This window comes from Perca flavescens, chromosome 4 (assembly GCF_004354835.1).
Source record: "Perca flavescens isolate YP-PL-M2 chromosome 4, PFLA_1.0, whole genome shotgun sequence".
Classification (NCBI taxonomy): Eukaryota; Metazoa; Chordata; class Actinopteri; order Perciformes; family Percidae; genus Perca; species Perca flavescens.
The window spans coordinates 16,100,473-16,123,154 of NC_041334.1; the positions used below are offsets into that span (position 1 = coordinate 16,100,473).

A 22,682-nucleotide genomic window follows, 5' to 3' on the forward strand; every position below is an offset into this window, starting at 1 on the left:
GCGGAGGCACTTTCCCGATCAAAACACGACCGCTCATTTGTGACCGATTCGAACACAGCTTCCTTTAATGATCCGTGTGCTGCTAATAATAAGATTCTAATTCATATCCTCCGTCAGCAAAGACCCCTTGTCCTCCCATTCAGCGAGCAGAAAGAAACAGTCCGCGGACCGGACAGGCAACACTCCCCTTTTCCCAAAAAAAAAAAAAAAAAAAAAAAAAAGGAAGGAAAAGAGCAGCAGGGATGACGAGACCAGAGACCCTGATGTTCCTCAGAGAGGTGATGGCCAACGGCTGTCGGTCTGAGCGGTAACCATGGTAACCACCATTACTCTGGTGTATAACGTTACCGATTATGATTGGATTACTCCTAAATAATGTAGCCTAACGTTACGTTTACTTACGGATGTTTGCTACTTATTTCTGTATGGACTATTATTTTAGCAAACGTTATGTGTGCCGTTTTTTTTTCTCCCTTTTCCAAATTAGCCAGAGGAGATCACGGCATAAAAGTTAGCAATTGTCTAACCAAATTGCCAGACACCAACCATAGACTGTATAAAACTATTATAAAGATCACAGAGGAGAGATATAGCTAAAGGGGCATTTCACCAATTTTGCACATGGTTTAGTTTACTCTTCACAGACAACTGTAAAAGGCCGTACACAACAAGAACGATAACTATGATGATATATCATAGTATAACTAAATCCTTCCAACTCCATGGTGGCGCACCACAACGATAGTGGCGATACAGTTGGCATCGCTGTGAAAAAATAAAATAAAAAAATAAAGTCTATCTCTATATTTTGTGGCTCTAGGGGGAGCTTTATAGTTCGATAACCCCAAATACGTCATCAGGGTTAACCGGCTTGGTTGTCAGACTCCAACTTTTAAAGAGACAGCCTGCTTTAAAAACTGAAGGTGTGGGGTACTAATGAGGCCGCTGTTTCAGAGCTTGAACCATAGAGCTGACTAAAAGTCAGGTCATCTCTTCCTCTGCTTCAAATTTTGAGCATAATTCTCCTCATATTGATCTCTTGTGAGTCCCCCAACTTTATGGAAGTGGAATGGTAAATTGTTGGAAAACTTGTTTAAGCAAGATGATGCATATTACATATAGCAAGCTAGTGAACGGTATTACAGCACAGTAGCTATAATGTATGGTTTAGTATTAATATATATTCTATATTCTTAGATACAGTGTGAAACCTGTCACTGGGCCTACTACTAGTAGGAGGTTGTTGTGAGGGTGGTGTTATTGAGATGGACTCCTATATCACTATACCATACTAGATAAAATAACTTAAAATATTATCAAGTAGGCTACCATAATTTGCAAGGCAGTATTCCAAAGGGATGTTGCTTATTGTCTGCTGTAGGAAACTCTTCCAGTTAAGCCATAGGAATTGGGCAGATAATAAAGGGCTCATCTTGTGATGAGTGCTGAATGGTGCTTATAGTTTGTATGATATTCACCGACTCCTGTGTAAAAGGTCCATCTCATACTCGACAAATGCCGTGAAACATAGCTTAGCGAGTTAAATTAGTGTAAGTGCTTTCTCAAGGGAGTCTTTAGAGTGATTGTCAGGGTTTTAAACAGACCTTTAACAGGACAACAAATTTAAAAGCCCAATAAAAGCCCACACAAATAAACCTTCCTGAAATCAGAATTTAATTTACATTAAAGAGATTACCACAATGAATGTCCTAAAATAAAACATGTTCTATCTTCATTCATTACCTTCTGGGGCCTAGCTGGAAAAACTCAGTCCAAGGTAAGGCCCGAATCACTGTGAGCACAAACCGCACAGCCACAGATGACATGAGGACCTCCAGTGAGGCATGAGTAGCCTTGGAAAACCTCCCCCCTCTCATTAGCAGTGGAACAGTCTCCCAGGGATGATCTCACCAGATCTCAGCTCTGTAAACACACCAGGAGGTCTGCGGACCAAGGACGTCCCACACCCTGTCCACGTCTTAGGCCTCAATCGTTCAGTCAAGCTGGACTTATTTTTCTTCAAAATGTAGTGGCAAAAGATTATACATGACCAAGTGACATGAATCTGTGCTCATTTCATCCTGCAGGGGATCCATTACAATGCAAATAAAGCAAAGCTGCTGCAGGACATGACAAAAGCACAGATTAAAAAATACTAACTTTATTTATAAACACAGTTTAGTGCTTTGACAGACAAATCAAAAGCAGGTTTTTCAGAAGACAATACAACAGAAAGCCAAACAGTAAGGCCACAAAGCAAGACTAAATGTATTATAAATACAAAAGCATAAAAGCAATAAAGATGGCAACACTGTAATAAGACATCACATAAAAACAAGTATTTAAACAAAGTCACTGATTCTGCAAGTGTGACGCACACAAAATGTATAGTCACATTGTTTTATTGTGGGATATTATTTATAATGAGAGAAAAATGTTTGATAAGAGCCATAATGGTTAAGAGTGGACTCTCTGTGCTTCGTCATTCTGCTGAGAGAAGCTGGACTGAACGCAAGCACTATTTTCTCCTGTTTACATGTTTGTGAAGCTTTAAAACTTGTATAAATATCTTGTTTAACAGTTATTTGTAATGTTAGATCAGTTTGGTGGAGGGAAGATAGTACATTTATATGGTTTGAGGAGTAGTAGTAGTAGTAGTAGTAGTAGTAGTAGAGTAGAGAAAAGTACGGTTGTCCTTGTTGTCGCGGCTGTCTCAAGATGGCGCCTTTCCATTGAGATCAAAATAAGAGAGAAGTAAGATTTAAATATTTCTTAGTTTTTGGCTCCAGCGCATTTTAGGTTGGTTTTAAATACACATTTGTGATGATATAGCAGCTCGTTTTAAATGAATATGTTGTTGTTATCTGATGTATATTTTCGACAAGCTAAAATGTTACCAGTCTTCAGCTCAAGCAATTGTACAGTACTGACAGCAGTTAGTGGCAATGTAAAAGGTGTGTTTTCTTTATTTTACAATTTAAGAGGTGAGGTTAAATAAGTGAACAGCTTAAAGATGCTATGTTTTGATGCTTTCTTTTAAGTGGTTGTTAGCTAAACGGAAATGCTAGCTCAGTTATAGGACTGAATGGAGGATAAATGTAGTACGACATATTGAAATTGTAAATTGCATCTGTGTTTCATTTGGACACTAAGGAGAAAGCTACTAGCTAAGGTATTTTGTTTAGTTTGTTTTGGATTTTGTGTTGATGCCAAATGTAGAAAAGCAAAATGGAGAAACAAAAAGAGAGATATTTTTTGCATATTAGCAAATAATGATTCTGTGGAGCGAAGCTATATTGAACGCAAGCGCTCGTCTCCTGTCTAATATTTTCTCCTGTTTTACAGGAATTTGCTTGAGGGTTCTCAATCTGAGACCTGTAACACAAGCGTTATCTCCTCAGACAGGTCGTTCCGAAGCCGAAGGGCTCCGATGGCAGAAGCAGTCACCTTTAGATTTAAGCCTCGACTTTGGAACGGCCAGAAGGGCACCATCTGAGGATCTAAGGCTGCAAACTGGCTTATATGGGGTCAGTGTCTCCGCTATATAGATTGGGGCCGGACCCCGATGCGCTTTAAAAGTGATCAGTAAAATCTTAAAGTCAACTCTAAATCAAACAGGGAGACAGTGGAGAGAAACATGGACTGGGGTGATGTTGTCTGTTAAGAAGCGTAGCAACTGCAATCTGAACTATTTGGAGGCAAGAGAGTGACTTTTGGTTGAAGCCACAAAGGAGGGACATCGCTGTCAAAATAATTATTAGTTAATAAATAATCATTAATATATCAAACATGAGAATGTATTGATCCGTATGATGTATTACAAGTGTGAGGCTGTCTCTGTGTTTCCACATCGAGACACATTTTGTAATATAAATACAGAGTCAAATGGAATTTAACTGTGGTTTTAACACTTTACTGAAATTAACTGTGTTGCTGCCACAGTGTATACCCGACATACAGGCATTCCTCAAAATATCTTTCACAGAATGAGATGCTATAGTTTGATAAAAAGATTGTTGTGTCTGCCTCCATCTTTTGTCACTTTGATCATCATTTGAAAAAGAGCTATGAGTCTTTGCCCGTTGCCCTTTTTGTTTTGTTTTGCGCACAAAAACCATAAAACATTTGTTTGACTACCTATTAGTTACTTCAAAACTTTATTTTCTAATAAAAAAAAAAAAAAAAAAAACTGGCCATATGCTTATATCTTTGCCCAGAACGATGAATGATACAAATGGTTTACGGTAGAAAAAAAAAAAAAAGAGCACTTTGTTGCTCTCGTCTCCTGTTTGTCTCAGCCAGGCCACAGAGCTGCTAAACAAGCGGTCATCAGAAAAGCCTTTAAGTCATGTTTGTACTGCACACAAACAGCTGTCCTACACCGATAACCAAATGGCTTGCGTCAGAAACATCCTTTGCATGTTTGCGTGTTGCCTGTTGGGTTATTTACAAACTGTTAAAATAGAGATTCAACCCATCTGTGGGTGGTCAAAGCACCATGAGAACCTTATTGGTTACCGGGCAAGAAACCCTTTTCATGATCTGACCTTTACTGTGGTGGCTATTGATCTATCGGTGAGGTCTGCTTCTGATGCAGGAAACTGTGCTGCAATATGAGAGTCTAAAAATGCATTTAAAAAAGGACAGAGACATAAAATCTCAAGATCTCTAAGGGACCTTCTTGATAGATTTATTTTTTTAAATGTAGCGTTAATTGGCAGCTGAAACATTAATGGGTCATCATAACAAGCAAGGAGCCAAAGTGAAGAAAAAAAAAACTATCAAATTATGATGCATAGCTGAAAGTATAACATTGTTGTAAATCTGATTAATAAACATGGGTACAGTATTAATATGAAACTATACAACAGTCTCTACTCTACTAGGAAGGCTACAAGATTTGGGAACCTGGCTGCAGTGATTTGCTCCCATAAATCCACAAGAGCATTAGTGAGATTGGGCACTGACGTTGGGTGATAAGACCCGGCTCTTTCAAACCTTGTTGTTCCAGTTCATCCCAAAGGTGTTGGATGAGATTTAGGTCGGGAATCTGTGCACGCCAGTAACATCTTCCTCACTGAAACACGGAAAACCATTTCATCATGGACCTCGCTTTCTGCACAGGAGCACTGTCATATTGATAAAGGAAAGGACTTTCCCCAAACTGTCACCACACACACAATATGGTCTAAAATGTATTATTAAGATTTCCCCTAATTGGACCTAAGGGGCTTTGCCAAAAGCATTAAAACAACCCTAGGCCGTCAAGTATAGTATGTGGAGAGGGGAGACATAATGCATCTTCCAGCTTCAGTAGTTATTTTTAGATGGGACTAGTCCATACTCAATAAGAAAAGATACGTTGTGAGCAGGTAAAACTATACCGAAATACAAAACTTTAGTTAATCTTACAGGAGATAAAATAATAAAGTTAACCTGGATGAATTTGAACTGAGTTGCTGTCACACAGCCAGTTTCCATGTGGTGTCATGACATTACATTTCCAGCAGGAGGCACAATGAGTCAAAGCTGTGCCTCCTATGCCTACAGTTTAGTGTACATGCTCTGTAACTGTGTAATAAAGAAGATACCGCTTGGCATTTAGAAAAATAAATAAATAAGTGAAGACTTTGATGCAGAGAAAGAACAGACATTTCTCTACTACAGTGGATTTGATTCAATGGTACAATGTGGGGAATTATTTCAGAGACAGCATCATAGAAAAACACTGTGTTCAGTGATTTATGTCTAAGAACCATTCATTCAAAAAAGGAATACAGATGAAAAAGCCAGCCGAGCTTTACTTCTGCACATCTCTGATCTTTCCGGTGCCTAATTTTGATCTGTATTGAGCTTGACCATAGCTAGGCAAATAGGCTTGGGCTTCATCACAGAGCAGTGGTATATCAGTGTAGTAAATGGGTCTGAGATGCATCAGTGACTGCGTCTGGGAGTTCAGCCGGCCGCCCCATCTCCGCAAGGCCCCAGAAAATGGACTTGTCTGATTATTGGACTGGAAAATTAATGTACAGTCTCCATCATCCTCAGACAGGAACCCCCCCAGATGTAGCCACAATACAGCTGATGCACACTTCATCCTGAGACCCACAGTCTCATGCGATGCCATATTTACAGCCTGGTAGTCTGAAATACTCTGCTGTTCAGGTATTACGGTGTTGTATTGTACTTGTGCTTTGTTTTGTTTTTATCGTAGCCGCACTATTAATATCAATATGATTGATATGACACTTAAACACTGAACTTGAACTGACTCTGCTTGCTGTCAGAGTAATGCAGATTTGTTGTTATGAACTTATCTGAAAAAAAACAGACGTCATTAGCCATACTTAAAGCAGATAATCTGACATTTTTGTACCAACTTCAAACAAACAGAGATAAATTATGGATTAAAAAGGTACCATGTGATTCACATTTAAAAAAAATATAATACTGTGAGCCAAAACAGTATCGCATTTCCCACCTTGGGTATTATGCACTGGGGTATAAAAACTGCACACCCAGACTTCAGCAGACCACACACAGACATGATACAGGGATGATTCATACTCCCTGGGGAGCTGCTGTAATGGTCCATTATTCACGTGGCTGAGGATGCTGGTGGAGGTGGGTTTGGTGTAAGTTTTTCACTGACCCTTCCACATTGACCTCAGATGTGTGTGAGCTGCACAGGCTCCCTGTGTGTGCTGTATGTCTGGGTAACAGTAACACATGGCAGGGTCTAATGGAGTGGGTGCTTTTCATTATGGCTCTTCCTTCAGCCATTTTGAATCATGAAAATTAAAAAAATGTGATATTTTAAGTATAACTTTATGTATGTGAGTGAGTGAGTGAGTGAGTAAGTGAGTGAGTGAGCGTGTGTGTGTTTGTGTGTGTGTGTGTGTGTGTGTGTGGGGGGTTCAGAGGAAGAAAACAACATCTCTCCCTGCAGAGCAATAGCTCATGAAGGACTGACCCCAAGTGGGGACCTCCCTAAATTGTAATCCCAGCAGCGACTACAGAGAACCAGAGCAAAGAGGCAAAAACCCAATTTTTGGGCAGATGGGTTTTAGTGGGGCAGAAAACGCGTGAACCTTCAATAGTTAGGGAAGCACTCTGTGACTATAGAAAGGTCCAACCGGGGCAGGAAAGAGAAATTGAATGCAGACTGCCGGAGGCACAGATCCAGGATCAGATGACTGCAGAAAACCCTTACAGACCACGTTTGTCAATACGCTTAGTTTCCATGAATGAGGCTGTAAGGTATTCCAATATTTAGTAAACTATAAACACTCACTTTCATACTATACATGCCGAGCTTTGAACAGATCCGCTCACTGGACAAAGCTTATGGTTATATATTATATTATTATGATTACCATGGAAATGACATTGCCAGGAGCAAACTAAGCCAAGGGCTTATCTACAATACAGAGTCATGTAGGCAAAGATAGCAATGGAATGCATTCAGTGCCTTTGAGGGATACAAATATGTAATTTTTGTCTGTAAAATGCAATCGTCTGCTTTCGCAATCAAAGGAATTCAAAATGTTTGTTCTTTCTGGGTCAAACAAACAGTATTCCATATCAGATTTCAAAAAAAAAAAAAAAAAAAAAAAAAAAGAAAAAGCTCGAATGAAACAATTTTACAACCAGTGCTACTGTAAATCCTGGCAATACTAGTAAGGAAACGCAAACAATAGCTTTTTAGGCAGACTGCTCTCCCCCACAATGCCAATTACTCAACAATCTAATTAAGTGGTTAGCATGCTGTCTCACACCAGTCTGTCTATTTGTATCACTCTGTCTCTCATTTTATCTGCCTGTGTTACTCTCTCTCTCCATCTCACACACAAACAGGCAGTCGAGGCACAAACACACACATCCTCCACACATACATCCGTCCAGCAGCTATCTCACTGACACACAAGGCAGAACATCAGCGGGTCAGCAGAAGACGGTTGCCATGGCAGCACATCCCGAGCCATGTTGCCGCATGATCAGAGGTGTGATGCTGCTGAACCCGCCTCCTTTCTCTGCTCTGCATTGCTGTCTGAAACTGGGGCTTGTTCTGTGTCATGTGTGAGGCTATGAAAAGCACGTGGTGCCGTCATGAAATCTAATACATATATCAGATGAATACTGTTGCACATCTAACCTAATAAAATAAAACAAATATCATTCATCAGTACCGTGAAAGAGATTTGTTGGCTCTTTATACTCCATATCATATCTATACTATATTCTTTATTACAATTATACGTTGTATATTCATATTTTGTGAGACAAGATATAAAACCGTTGTGTATACATTTTTCAAAGAAATCATATTTGTACATTGCAAAAGGTGTAACAGAAGGAGTAGGTCTAAGCTTGGCTTATATGATAAGCACTTTAGCTATGACAAGAGGAATGAAGTCAACCACTTTATACATTTGGAAGTGACTCTCAAAATGTAATACTGCCCAAACGTAAACAAGTCTTGGTATTCTAGTGTTTTTCAGGTTTTAAGAGGGTGATGAAAGAAAACTAGCCCAAAAGTTCAGCTTCCTATGAGGCATTGGAGTCACCAATAGCTCTTTATTGGAGCTGAGTGCCTTTCACTGCTTCTCTCCCTACTCAGCCAAAGAGTTTGGAATCAAACCAAATGCTGTAAGATATTTGCCTTTTTTCCCCAAGATGAGATCTTCCAATTTAAGGTTTTCAAACTGTTAATCTGCCAAGATAAAACGTAAATCTGTCCGATACAATAATCATGTTAAGGGAGAGGGCCTCCTGTGAAATTCACGTTCTGCTACAAACATTAGGCTTGCATTCATCACATCAACTAACTGATATTCTGGAAAAAACAAGTAATGTTTCCGGTGAACATCTGTAATAGACATGAAAAGCTAACCTGTGCTTACATACAGTACACTACAGCTGAGTGCCTGTAAAACATCAACCATAATTGACTGAACACCACTAAAATGACACTGACGCTAAAAAGTAGTCATAATTTATACACCAGTTATGGAAAAAACCAACCATACTCCAGTAATATAATGTGATTACTGCTCTACTCATAAACCAGCATTTTAAATATGGCTTGCAAAAGGATGACAGATAATGAAAATTATAGTTTTAACTAAATAGTAAAAAAGTGATACGTTCTCTATATTACCACATCTGAGGTGAGAACAGTTTGAAGATTTGTACTGAATGACTACTGTATGTAATGCAATTTAATCCAAAACCGTGACTGATCACTGCTGTACAGACTTTGGCTCCAAAAGGAGCAACAATGTGTTGCCCGTATCTGGGATTTTTTGGCTTCATTTTTGTACTATACAGTGGGAGGAAGTGGGGATGCGCCATCCATCTTTATATACAGTCTATGGTCTGTTTGCAATATTGTATGTACAGTAATACTTGCAATGATAGCAACTGGTTAATGGTCCCAGTTTCCCAGGAACAAACAGGAAGGCTACATTAATCATGGATAAAACACGCTTCTTAAATACTTTTTGCCTTTAACTAGGACAAACCAGATCATCATTAAGCTGCGTGTTGCTGTGTATTCCTCTTGGATGGAAAGATGGAGCTTTTGAGGAGATTGGGGGATGTATGTGGCATTAGATTATTGATGTGGCAGACCCACAGTAGCAGTGATTATTGTCAGTGTGTACACGTTTAGCCTTTAGGTAGCCAGTGCTGTCTGGTGTGGGTCAATCAATATCCATTAGACATTGAGCATCACCCACTCCACCCATTGTGTCTTTGTCTTTTTTGCAGATTGTTTTAAACGTTTCACTCCCAGGTCTTATACATTATATATCGAGAACTACAACAGTATTATTGATTGGCAAGAGGTCTCACTCTACCATTCGGATATAGTTAATTACATTTAGGGCTAATTTAAAACCAATGAAATGTAAAACTGGGGCTCCAGTGAAAGGGAACAGATATTGCACCTCCGTACAGGCGATTACCAGCGGGTTTCCATGGTTACGCAGTAGGAGGCTGATCTATTTTCAAGAGCTGGTTCTCAATGAGCTGAACTGTGAGTGTGTGACAGGGAGTGTACAGTGGAAATGCAAATGTAACAGAATATGCAAGAGGATACTGTAAGAGGAAAATTAGAGCATGTGCCTGCTTCAAAAACAGGATTAGCTAGTTATCTACACCAAAGGTTGTTGGTATATTTCTTTATGAGGCAGGATTCATTCTTGATATAGAGAACATCATTCCAGTATTTCTGCAGGAGAATCAAGAGTGCTTTCTACTAGGGCTGGGAAAAAAATCGATTTGATTTAAAAATCGAGTTGGTAAGTCAAATTGATTCATATTTTCAAAAAATCGATTTTTTTGATTTTTTTTCAATCCAAATACAGTATAAATAATTTGGATGTTTAACAATCTTTGTTGCAGACAGCACAGTGACTTTTCAGTTAGAGAAAGGGTTTGGCTTTGCAATTTTGTTTATGTTGATGCACTTTAATTAAATATAATTAATACAATAAATATATATTTTTAAAATATATTTACAGTTCACAGTTATTTTGTTGTAAATGGAAGGGGGGGGAAATCGACTTGAATCGTAAATCAAGTTTTTATAAAAAAAAAAAAAAAAAAAAAATATTTTTTTTATAGCTCTACTTTCTTCAGAAAACTAATGCAAACGCAGACCAAAAGGCACATATTAAAAGGAGTTCCCACAGTGTTATATCTTCCAAATTTAAGCATGCAACCTACTCAAGGTCAGAGAGAAAGAAATAGCACCCAGCCACAATAGCCTATAATTACTCTGGGGACATTTCCATGTATGTATCCAAACATACCAATAATCCTCGGTGTAAATTGTAATACTCATTATTCTCACATTGCTGGACCTATCTCCACAGCGCTGTGGAGTAAGGTCTTGCATTTCTTTAAACCAATCACAATCATCTTGGGCGGCGCCAAGCGTCGGACGCAGCGACGGTGGCTCTACAAAACGGTCTCGCGAAGGAACTTGTTTTGGTGGAACATCTGCACCCCACAAAAGAGAATGACTCATTAAATATTAAATTAAATTAACTGTTCACACAATAAAGTAACATGAGCTATTTAAATTAGCTGGATACACGGTTAATATTAAAAAAGTTATAAAAGTAAATTTGCCGTGTGAATTTTGTCCATAGCAAATCCCCACCAATCGGTCCCAAAACATTCCAGTTAGATAGTAAATGCCGTACACCTATTCTTTGTTTATCTTTACAATCATTCCCCGAAAGATCCAAGCAGGCCTGTCTTGTTGCACTCTCCAAATGTTCTTTAAAACTTGCTATTTTCAGTGTGTAGCTTGCTAGCTCGAAGTTTGTTGTGGTTTCCCGAAGCGAGTTTGAGAACGGCAACACACAGAGAGCAGAAGGTGAGGGACATCCAGATTAAATACTCATAGACCAGGGGTCTTTAATTTTTTTTAAGCCAAGGACCCCTTAACTGAGAATGAGATCGGATGAGATTTATTCCCTAAAAATAATTTGCATATTTAACTAGGCCTACAATAACTTGCGGGCGGCCTAAAGCCTTTACGCATACATTACATACATTTTTAGTGCACTGAATACTAAGCTATTAAAATATTTGTTGGCATGATTTTATCAATTATGTTATGCTGAAAATAAATGTGGCACAGTGAATCTTTGGAATTAACTATCTGTGGATGGCTACGTTTGTGACTACCTTACCTATAGGCCAGTAAGCCCATCAAAGTTTTTTTTCACAAATAGGCCTATTTATATTTGCAAATAATATGTTGGAGACATTTTCATTTTTGAAAATACTTTCAAAAAATTAACAATAATTTGGTAGTAACTCTGAGGACCCCTGTTGAATATCTTTGTCATAGACTGTAAAAAATAATGGACAGAGCTTCTGGGTCTGAAGGGTGAAGCCAATGCAGAAGTGCCTTAAACCTGCATTCCATCTCATTTCCAGCACTGGTTGCAAAAAAACAACAACTAATTGCCAGATTCGAGGCTTTAAAACGGCAGACCACAGACCAATGGGTGATTTACTGCTGCTACATATACTATTTTACAGTCTATGGTAAACTACTGTAGGGGCCTGTTGTACTCATCAGGATGACTTTGAAAGCATGACATTGGTGGCCTAACACTAAGCATGATGAGGCATTTTTAAAAACCATACATAAAAATGATTAGCATCTTTGCTGCCTGTAGTAAGCAGAGGCAACGAGTCCTCACGCTTACCTCTCACATAAATCTGAACCACCACAGTAGAGCTGATGCAGCGAGGGACAAAATACAGGGCAGATTTAAATGGATTTCGAGTGCACGGATGTTACTGTGAGGAATCGACCCATATGACATAATCCCTGTTTAATCCTAACCTTATCAGGGTTCTGCTGTCTGATCTCTTTCACCTCCCTCCTACCAAAATGCAAAGTCTTTACACATGGAGCTAGTCCATTTTTGTTCAACACAATGCTTCTTTCTTATCATACTTGAAAGCAATCTTATCATGCCGTTCTGATTCACCTCCAAATTTGAAAGAACTTCAATTAACCCATTTCACACTTTTTATTCATTGCTCTAATTTTTACTCATCTAAATGTGTCTCACCCCTTTTCGTCCTTACTGCACTCTGTAGTAAAAACGTGACCTGGCTAGCAGGGACTAGTGAGCGCTCCAGGGCCTTAGCTTAAATCCCAACTGCATGTGCAACAGCGATAAAGCTGCTAAACCACACTAGAGAACTGTCCTGGATTCTTCCTCTCCCTCCCTCTCCCTGACTCTCTCTGTCAGCTGTCAACTTGGGAGAAGAAATTAGATAAAGACACACAAAAGATGTGAGAGAAGGGGAAGCGAGGGGGGAAGGTTAGGGAGGCAAAGAAGAAGAGGAAGGCAAAGGAGACAAAGAAGAAGACGAGAAACAAATAGAAAAGTACTGCCTGATCTAAACAATTTGTTGCTTCTGTACGTGTTGACATAATCTTCACAAGATTCAGAAGCTGGACAGTTTATAGCATTTAATGTGTATCTGAGAGGACAGCTGATAACTTTTCAAGTCCTCTCCCGTGAAAAACTTCTGAAGGCCTTCTCTCAATGTCAGCAAAAACAACCTCTGACAAAAAAAATCCTTAAAGAGCAAGAAAAAAAATAAAATAAAAACGTATCAACGGGGACTGCTGATGTAACCTCTTTGATAGGCCTCTCGAGTGCAAAACATCAGATACCAACACAAAGCCACGATGTCGGCATGAAAAGTTTCCTTCGCAAAACTTTTTTTGCATCACTGTTGAATGTTAGAATGCACATATTCTATGCATCCTAATTAAAATACTGAAATAAAGCACGAACAGTGACCAGCAATCACAGCAAGACGCCAATCAGCTTACTGCCTACTGTGAGAAAAACGCAAAGTGACAACTTCTAACTGCCCTTTTTAAAGTCACAAGGCAGAGGCCTAAAGCAAAAAGGAGCATGCAGCCGTCCGCATTGGTTCAAGTTGTCATGGTAACAACGCGTTCAAACCTGCGCTTATCCTCAGATGCTCTTACCCATTAGCCAGGTTGTCGTCATCGTCATGTGGCAGGCTCTTTCCTAGGAGGTCGCTGTCACTCAGGTAACCAGACTTGAGGTCGGCGTCATCCAACCCTTCGATGAGCTCGATGCGTGACGTGCTGCTGAGGCGGCTGGAGCAGCGAGCTGGCATCGTATGGGCTGTATACTGGGAGCCAGTCTTACTCCCCTGGTATCCTCCGCCTGTGGAGGACGGGGCGTCGCCCGCTTGAAGGCGAGGGCTGGACTGGCCTTGGCGCCAGGAGAGAGGCGATGAGCGGTTGGACAGGCTGGATATGCTGCGAGCGTTTGTCTCATCGCTGTCATAGCCCACATTACTGCTGTCCATGCAGCTAGAGAGACACATGGGGGAAGGTCAGCGTGCGTTATGTTTATGTACTTGAGGCATTTAGCTGACATTCTTGTCCAGAACGGCAGATCAAACCAGCATATCAACAACAGCGCAAAGATTGAGACCAGAACACCCGGCGAAACATTTTTCTCTCTCTGTCAGAAGTCCTTCAAAAGAAACCCACAGTGGCATTGAGTCACTGTTGACCCAGATATAGCAGTTGTGTCGTATTGTCTTCAGGGACCAAAGATATCAAAAAGAAATGCGGCCTCCCAGAGCCCAAAGACAAAGAGAAGGATGACCTGATATCTCTGTGTTAACATACTGTAGCAAACAGTATCGGTTGTGTCTCTTCGAGCAATACATTCACAAACACCAAGGACTTTACTTTGCATGACACGCCCAAAACTACAGCAGACCTCTTTCCATTATTCTGAATAGAGTATATGAAAGTTTTCCTATTCACCGGTGTAAGTGGGTCACGGTTAGAAATGTCCTCCAAATGGCTGTGAGTGTCTTCTGTGTCTGCCCATTATATAACTATATGTACCAGCTCACCCCAATAAATATTGCAATGGCTACGACCATGGAGGTATTTTTATCCATGGTTGATGGATAATTCATCTAGATGGAGGCTAACTGGTGCCACTCCAGTCCTGAATCTGACGGAGTGAGAATTGTTACTTTTGCCAATGAGTGCTGTAATATTTGAAGATGATTGAAGATAACTGCTACTGATACGGTTTAGAATTACAAGATGTCTTCTCTGGCCAATGGCAAGCATACATTCAAGATTTCACAGACAAGATAATGGGAGGGGGGGGGAGGGTTAAATGAGGGATGACAAGCACATAGTGCGAGGACCCCCTCGAAAATGAGAAGATTCATCTCAAGGGGTTATCCTACTAATAAATACTAAATACGTAGGGTTACTGATAACATATACATATCTAACTTATTTAATTCATTATTTGGGTTGATTTGGCTTGAAGCTAACCGTTCAATCAAATAAATGGCCTTATATTATAATGCTTGACCATACTTCTCCAGAAAACAATCAACACGTGCATCTTGTTTCATAGAGACTGTGTACTGCAGGCAGCTGGGTTTCTGAGGCTGAGGCTGATATTTTAGAGTTCAAACATCTGGTAATTATATTAGTATTTTAACCATGTTAAAAAAAACTTTTTGTTTAGGATCCCTACAATTTGGTTTTATTTGGTTATAGTAACCAAAATATGTACTAAGCAGGTTATGTGATGGCAAAAAAACAACATTAAAACAGATTGGCAGATGCATAACTACCACCATTTTAATAGCTTATAAAGTTGTTGTTATGGTTAATGTGTTAGCAACAAACTGTGTGATTACACATTAAGCAGACAGAGAGCAAGAGAGAGAAGTCATGTTTCTGGCCACCTAATGAATTTAAGTTAAGTATTTTACTGGCACTGTTTTAGGGTAACACTTTGGTAACTGTCTTTTGCAGAAAAGAGGTGCCTATAGTGGTTCATGAGAACAGCTTAAGAGTCCCCCAAAAATCTAAATAGTAAGCTAAAATAGGCTAAAAAGCTTCATAGAGCTGCAGAATTGAGTTATCATTTTCTATGTTAATTCAAATTACAAATAATGCAGGTTTAAAAACATAAGCAGAATTGTGTTCCTGCTTGTATTCATGCTACGCAGGGTATTACATCTAAACTTTAAAAGGTCCCATGACATGGTGCTCTTTGGATGCTTTTATATAGGCCTTAGTGGTCCCCTAATACTGTATCTGAAGTCTCTTTCCCAAAATTCAACCTTGGTGTAGAATTACAGCCACTAGAGCCAGTCCCACAATGAGCTTTCCTTAGTATGTGCCATTTCTGTGTCTGTAGCTATTAAGAGGAGAGAGGGGGGGGGCAAGGTGGAGGGTGGAGGTGTGGCCTTGACCAACTACCACTTTGCCTGTTTGAAAGCCATGATGTCTCTCTCTCATGGGTGGGCCAAATTCTCTGGGTGGGCAAAGCAGAGAAAGGGGAGGTAACCTTGCTCCTTATGACCTCGTAAGGAGCAAGATTCCAGATCGGCCCATCTGAGCTTTCATTTTCTCAAAGGCAGAGCAGGATACCCAGGGCTCGGTTTACACCTATCGCCATTTCTAGCCACTGGGGGACCATAGGCTGGCTCGGGGAACACGTTAATGTTAAAAAACCTCATAAAGTGAAATTTTCACGCCATAGGTCCTTTAATGTCCAAATGAAAATTTAAAGACCTGTCCTCCACCAGTGCCTTAGGTTGTTGTGGCTGTTGCAACAAATTACTGCCTGGGCCTTTTGCCTATGAGAGTCAAACAGAGAGATTCCTAGAATGAAGTCATGACCATGAGGCAGAGATGGGCTATTTAAGAAGGATGGAAGCCAGATGTGCACCAGGTGGCAATTCTCCAAGCCGCCACAGCACAACTGTTTACACATGATTGTGTTATGCATCGATCGAACAAGCTATTCGTTGCTTGCACACTTAAGTTTTTTTTTCAGTTTAAACCAAAGACAGAATTTGGCTCAGGGTTTTATGATTTCATGAACAAAACACACACTGTATTTGGTTTATATGTGATATTAGCCAGTGGTGTAGGAGACAGCATTATGACACAATATAAAATTAAAAGTTTACAGATGAATGCACTTACCTATGACTAATCTGGGAGCCCCGCAGACTTGACATTGTATCCTCCAAATTCTGGCGGAGGTCAAGAACATTCTGCACAGTCCGCTTCCTCTGGGACTCGGGGTCTGTGGGTCAGTCATGCAAAACAAAAGGTTATAAAATATTTTGTGTGTCAAAATAAAACCCAGGCACAAGCTGCTGTTTTATTGTGCTCTCGTGTTTTAAGGGAATCTATGCATGCAAACACACACATACACACATTTCTCCCTCCACATGCATGTGCTCTCGCCTGCATTATTTGTGTCTGGACTGATGTGACAAGCGTCTTCCTTGTAAGCACACAGCAAACGTATGTTCACATCATTAGGCAGACAAATTTCACTCCACGGGCTCCCTCACCATGGTAACCTCCGCTCTACCCTGCTTCTGCACTGACAGGGTACATCCTGAAAATGAAATACTGAAAGGTTCTGACATTCATGCCACATTAGGATCTCTTTCTAGGAGTTTTTTGTTTCCATAGCTTCGGTTTTAAAAAACATTTTGTATAAAGAATTAACTCAGAGTCCTTCAGTTGAAGTTTTAAGGCTGAAATGATTTCAGTGCAGGTCAGCTAATTTGGACAAAGCTGTGTATAATGTAAAGTGTGCAGTCAGTGGGTCATAACCGTGTCAAATCAATATTACAGTACAATTACGACTGTTGTGCTAGCTGTTACAAATCAGGGAAACCACCCTGTCTCAAAACAAAATGAGATGGGGTTTTCCACTGCAGTGTGTGGAGGCAAAAACCCCTAGGGAAGAAAGAAATTAACATTCAATGCATTTGCTGGAGTAGCTAGAGGAGAGGCGATGATGTCAGGGGAGCACATGTCAAATAATGTGCTGCTCTCATAAGGGGATGTTGAACTAATTCAGCAGGGTGTGTAGGGGGCATCAGTCTCACACACATTTACACTACATACAGGTTACACATTTAAAAACACATTTGCAAACCAGCGCTGGAGATTTAGGGGGCCGAATCTCCAATGAAACTGAGGGCTGGTTTATTACAGAACTTTGATACATCAGATCGTTTCAATAGCATATATCCCAAATATATTACATGGCATCAGTGAAAAAAACAATAAATAGTTTCCTGAAAACATGTGCACCCACTGTGCACAAAGTATAACCCAATATAGGTCTGTATTGTGTATGTACAATATTGACAAGCACGGTAATTTATGATTTATAAGTCTGTGAGAGCCTAACTAAATGAGATATTGAGTTAATCTTAAATATGTTGATGGAAACTTGTCTCCTATAATATCAATATTATGTTAATACAGTAGAAAGCTTAATCTGGGTGACATAACATCTCCATCAAAACATATTTGTTAATGCAAATTGTTGAATATAAACAGTATTTATAGGAGACAAGGTTGTCCCTGAGAGTCTCCACCACTCTAAACCAGCCCATGTTTGGATGGGAAGCTTCTGTGATCCCAAACAGATATTTAGGTTGTTTTATTTGACATTATGAGAAGGGAGACATCTACTTATTTCAAGGATAACGCAATAAAGTCCAACACTTATTTCCACCGTAGTCCCTGAAAGTCCTCGGAATACATCTTTTAGTCACGTCGCAGCTACAAACCCCACCAACTACATTCAAATTCTGGCATACTACCAATTTATTTATGATGAATTCCTGGGAATCAAACCTGAATCACAGAACAGAGCCCATGTGTATCACAGCTGTTTTGAGTGTAAACTTTATGCATTATGCACTGTGTTCTTGTGCAGTGACTGACAGACCTCTGGCACCCTGCATTGCAGGGATGCCTATGATACAGAGAAGGAAAGCTTGGACAGAATACTGATGCAGATGTGAAATCGGGAAAGACCTATGAATGATGCAACACTAAGTGCTCTATAGACAGAGATTAAAGTGTGGCAACATTAATTAGAAAGTATTGTTAAAAGGCCTTTAGTTACTACCTTTCAAATGCAGCTGAATCTAAATTTAAGGTCTTATGTTGTGCCCCAATTAATTGAGGCATAAGTTTATAGCATATAAGTAATAGCATAATTTCCATTAACAATCAAGACAATAAGTAAGAGCAACGACAGTCTCTATTGGCCGTTTACAGTTCATCTAAAAGCCCATCTCAGTGGATCAGATTTCATTAGAAATCTAAGGCCCTTGACAGAAAAAAAGATAGCTTGTTTTATGGCACAAAAACAGAAGAGGATGGGGATTTTTTACCTCAAATTGACCTTTTCAGAGTTTCTCACAATGGAAGGTGACGAATAACGATGGGAAAATACATTTCACTCTCCAATATAAAGAAACACTCAGTGGTGTCAGAAAGAGTTAGAAGTGGGCGGTGTATTTTTTGAGGGCCACGTAGATTGCTCATAGTGAATGGCTCTCACTCAGTGGGTAGAATAATACGTTTTCAAATTAAAATGCTCACAGGATTCTTGGGCCCAAATCCACTGCTTCAGTCTTCACTATACGCTGAAACATTCACTCACATGTTGCAGCTTTGGCTAATGGCTTTGTCAAATAGCTTGTGATCTGAAAACTGCTGCCACCAACAAATAAAGATGGGAGACTTTTTTGACAAAGATGCTCACTCTCAATCTTGACCCCAACTCATGAATTTTTTCCCCCACATAAATAGAGAATAGAGAGAGAATCTAACAGAGGCCGCCTGCCATTTCAACTGGGTTATTGAAATAGTACATCATTACATCTTATTTGACTATAAGACCATTTTCCTGTTTCAAAATGTCAAATACCTTTACCTGCACTGTACCTATAAGAGTCAACATGTTGTGACCCTTGCATGCCTGCATAGCTTGAAATAATAATGTGACCATTGCTTCACCCGTATACCTATTCTACTGCTTCACTATTCAACATAGCTGTGGGCCACTGCTACGTTGGAGATCTTGCATAACGGATCACATATAATTACAATAAAATTGTAGTCCCGTCTGTACTACTCCAATCTTCTGCTTTCTTCATGGATATATCGTCCTAATGACCTGGAATCTATTTGTCATCTATGATAGATTCATGGTCATCGCAAAGTAATATAGTACTTTCATAATTTTTCAAGATTGGCATGGGGTACTTTCCATAAGATCATCGGTCAATGCAAATCAAACCAGCTATTAGGCTAACTTAAATAAAACCATTACAGGCTAATAAGGCATGGATAACAGATAAATGTCCATGCAACCATGCAAATTCAAAAAAGGAATAACCACTTTCAATTCATTTGGAAACACCATGAGGTCAAAAGCGTTACTTGAGGAATCTCTAGGTATGGTGAAGGGTATGTGATGATGTGGGGCTATTTTAATTCCAAAGGCCAAGGGAACTTTGGGTAAAAAGAGAGAGTTCTCTGCGCTTCTGCAGACCACAACAATCCGGTGCAATCATGGCAGGACAAAACAGGGTAAAGTAACAAAAAATTGCCGGTGCAACACAGATGTCCTCTTACTTGATAGAAGGGAACTTTATCAGGATGCATAGTATCCTGGATCCATGAAATAACTTGCCTTGAAAAATACAAATCTGCCTGCCTCTTCAGGAATTTAACATGGGGGGAATACTGACTTTTAAAGATTTACAGTATTTATTTAGGATACATTATTCATTCACTAAGAAAATTGGTTTCCTTAAAAGGCTGGATTTTTCCTCATTTTTTTAATAAAGGCATTAAGATCAATTTCCAAAAGATTACTTTTTATTCCTCTTTTTAGTTAACTTTAGCATGGGTGTATTCACGTGTGCTGAGCACTGTAAATTACTTAAATTGCCAATAGAGTTAAGGTCTGAACTGTAAAATAACTTAAATCTAAGACGTCAAATAACCTAAACAGACAAAAACTTGATTTGAATGGTTCTACAAACAATGACACCTTTTTTGGAATACAGGTCATAATTACCTCCACCAAAGAGGTAATATTTTCTGCTTGGTTTGTTTGTTTGCTTGTCTGTCAGCAGTATTAAGGAAAACACACTGGCCAGATTTTTATGAAACTTGGAAAGGTGTAGCATGGGCCAAGGAAGAACCTATTACATTTTGGAGTGGATCTGAATCACGGGGCGGATACACAAATTATGTTTCACTTTTGTTAACATTGTAAGATATTGGCCATTTGTGCTGCATTCATGTGATGTCAAAATAACAGGAAACATGTGCTCAAAAAGGAGGCATGCTTTGATAAACAAAGAAAAAAAAATTATGAAAATAAACGAAGTCATTTGAACTATGATCACCATCACCACCATATGATCAATACCCGTATTATTCATCAAGCCCTCCCTGTTGATGAACCTGACCTACCACCTCCAGAGAGAAAGCCATTTTCTCTGCCATTTGCACCACTGTAGTACACAGGGTATAAACCATCTGTCAGTGCTCCACAGATGAATGGAGCTGGGAGGAGGCTAAATACCTGTCTGTGTGCCCAAAATGAATTCAATATTGCATGCCTTCTTTCCACCGCTCTTTTAATGGAAGCCTACGTGGAGCAGTGGATGGACTCTCGAGTGCATCGGCACATGTTGCAGCAAACAAGAGCTTTAGAAAGGAGATCAGTCTGCCGCTAATAATCCCCAACCCCACAGGCTTTTTTCATGCAATCAGCCGGGAACGCTATGATAGGAAGCAAGCATATTCCACATAATCAATGGCCTCAGACACCTGAGCGACATGCTGAACGAATACGAACAATAGAGCATCACTATAGCTTTTGGCTAGAATACCAAACTGATGCAGCATTCAATGAAATAAAAGGAAGAGGAGCATGCTTGGCAAGCACAATAAGGATGTCTTCTTTTTTTCCCCCTCTGTCGTTGAGCTGCATTAAATCCGTTCAGGGGGGAATGTGGGTCTGCAGCAGCAAGCAGGTGCCGTGTGGTGGCTGTATCAAAGGGGGCGTGCTGCCGAGAAGCACTGAAAAATCTTACAAGCGGGGCGTTTGGTTTGTAGCACATGGCCACCACACGTACTGTAGGGGCCATGGGGCGGGTGAGGTATTAAGACCACTCTGCTGTACTCACCTAACATCTGACTGAAAAGCAGCTGCTCCAGGTCGCCCAGCACTGTCACCACCAGTTCTGGGTCCACCTTCAGGAAGGGCTTGTCCCCCCCTTCCTCTCCTTTGGAACCGGACTCCCCTCCGGCTCCGGCTGCCTGCTTCTTAGCGTTAGCGTTGGCCTTCGCCTTGCTGGACAGGATCTCGTCATCAGACTTCCCATCCTCCGGTGCCTTGCTCAGCGGCTTCACCTCGGCGTAAGGAGCACGAGGTATGCGGCTCTGCTTGCTCAGGGCAGATGGAGCAGCCAGAGGGCTGAAGGGCTTGGGTTTGCCCTGGAACAGCGAGTGTTCGGATTTGGATAGGTTTCGAGAGAGAGGGCCACCCCCTCCGGCACTGCTGCCACCCCCTGCGGTCTTTGGCTTGCCCATTTTGGTCTGCCCTGCTCCATGCTTGGCCATGTCATCACACCACTTGGGCTCGTAAAGGTGCAACTTCTTCTCTGCATCAGTGAGTACAGCCAGGTTTGTCATAGACCTCTGCTTGCGAAGGCTGGAGGACACTGGTAGCCTGCCGTCAGAACTACCCGCCCGGTAAACCTTCAGTTCACCCCTCGGTGTGGTCTGGGGCACGCCAGACTTGGCCCTCTTAACTGCCATGCCAACTCCTTTGCCATCTGCTTGGCCGTATGCCTTTGTGCTATCCGCCCTTTCCATCTTGAAATCTCCTTCTCTGCCTTTCAGACTATTTCCAAGCATGCCTCCTGCATGAGACCATATAGAAAAGCATCAGCAAAGAGAAAACAGGCTTCTGTATCAAACCCTTTTTCTTGTGCAAAAACATACATACACAAATGCTTCCTCTAAGGCAATCCTGAAGCCTTCCCTTTCTTCCCTCCGTCTCCTTTTCTCCCTCTTTCCTCCTGACAGGCTGCTGCAGTTGCAGCTGTTGCAGTGCTGCCCAGGCACTCCCTTTCTCTCCTTTCCTTCCGTCCTCCTTTCCTCCGATTTTTCCACACTCCTCCCTTCAGCACACCCTCCTGCCGCTGAAGCGCGCAGCAGCGGAATGACAGCGGCAGTGACAACGCTCCCTCCT

At 40.6% G+C, this 22,682-nt stretch overlaps 1 protein-coding gene across 11 annotated transcripts in view; it reads right to left on the reverse strand.

Annotated features, from left to right (window-relative positions):
- Positions 1-22,682, reverse strand: part of nav1b (neuron navigator 1b) — a 100,670-nt gene that overhangs the window by 29,909 nt on the left and 48,079 nt on the right. For 9 of the 11 annotated variants that reach the window (XM_028575770.1, XM_028575769.1, XM_028575766.1 and 6 more), the window contains exons 4-6: positions 21,613-22,350; positions 16,568-16,670; positions 13,544-13,897 (exon numbers count right to left, since the gene is read on the reverse strand). In XM_028575770.1, coding sequence (XP_028431571.1) covers positions 13,544-13,897; positions 16,568-16,670; positions 21,613-22,350 — 1,195 coding nt within the window. Of the gene's footprint in view, positions 1-13,543; positions 13,898-16,567; positions 16,671-21,612; positions 22,351-22,436; positions 22,593-22,682 lie in introns of those variants that run through there. The other 2 variants (XM_028575772.1, XM_028575771.1) reach the window with 2 other exon arrangements.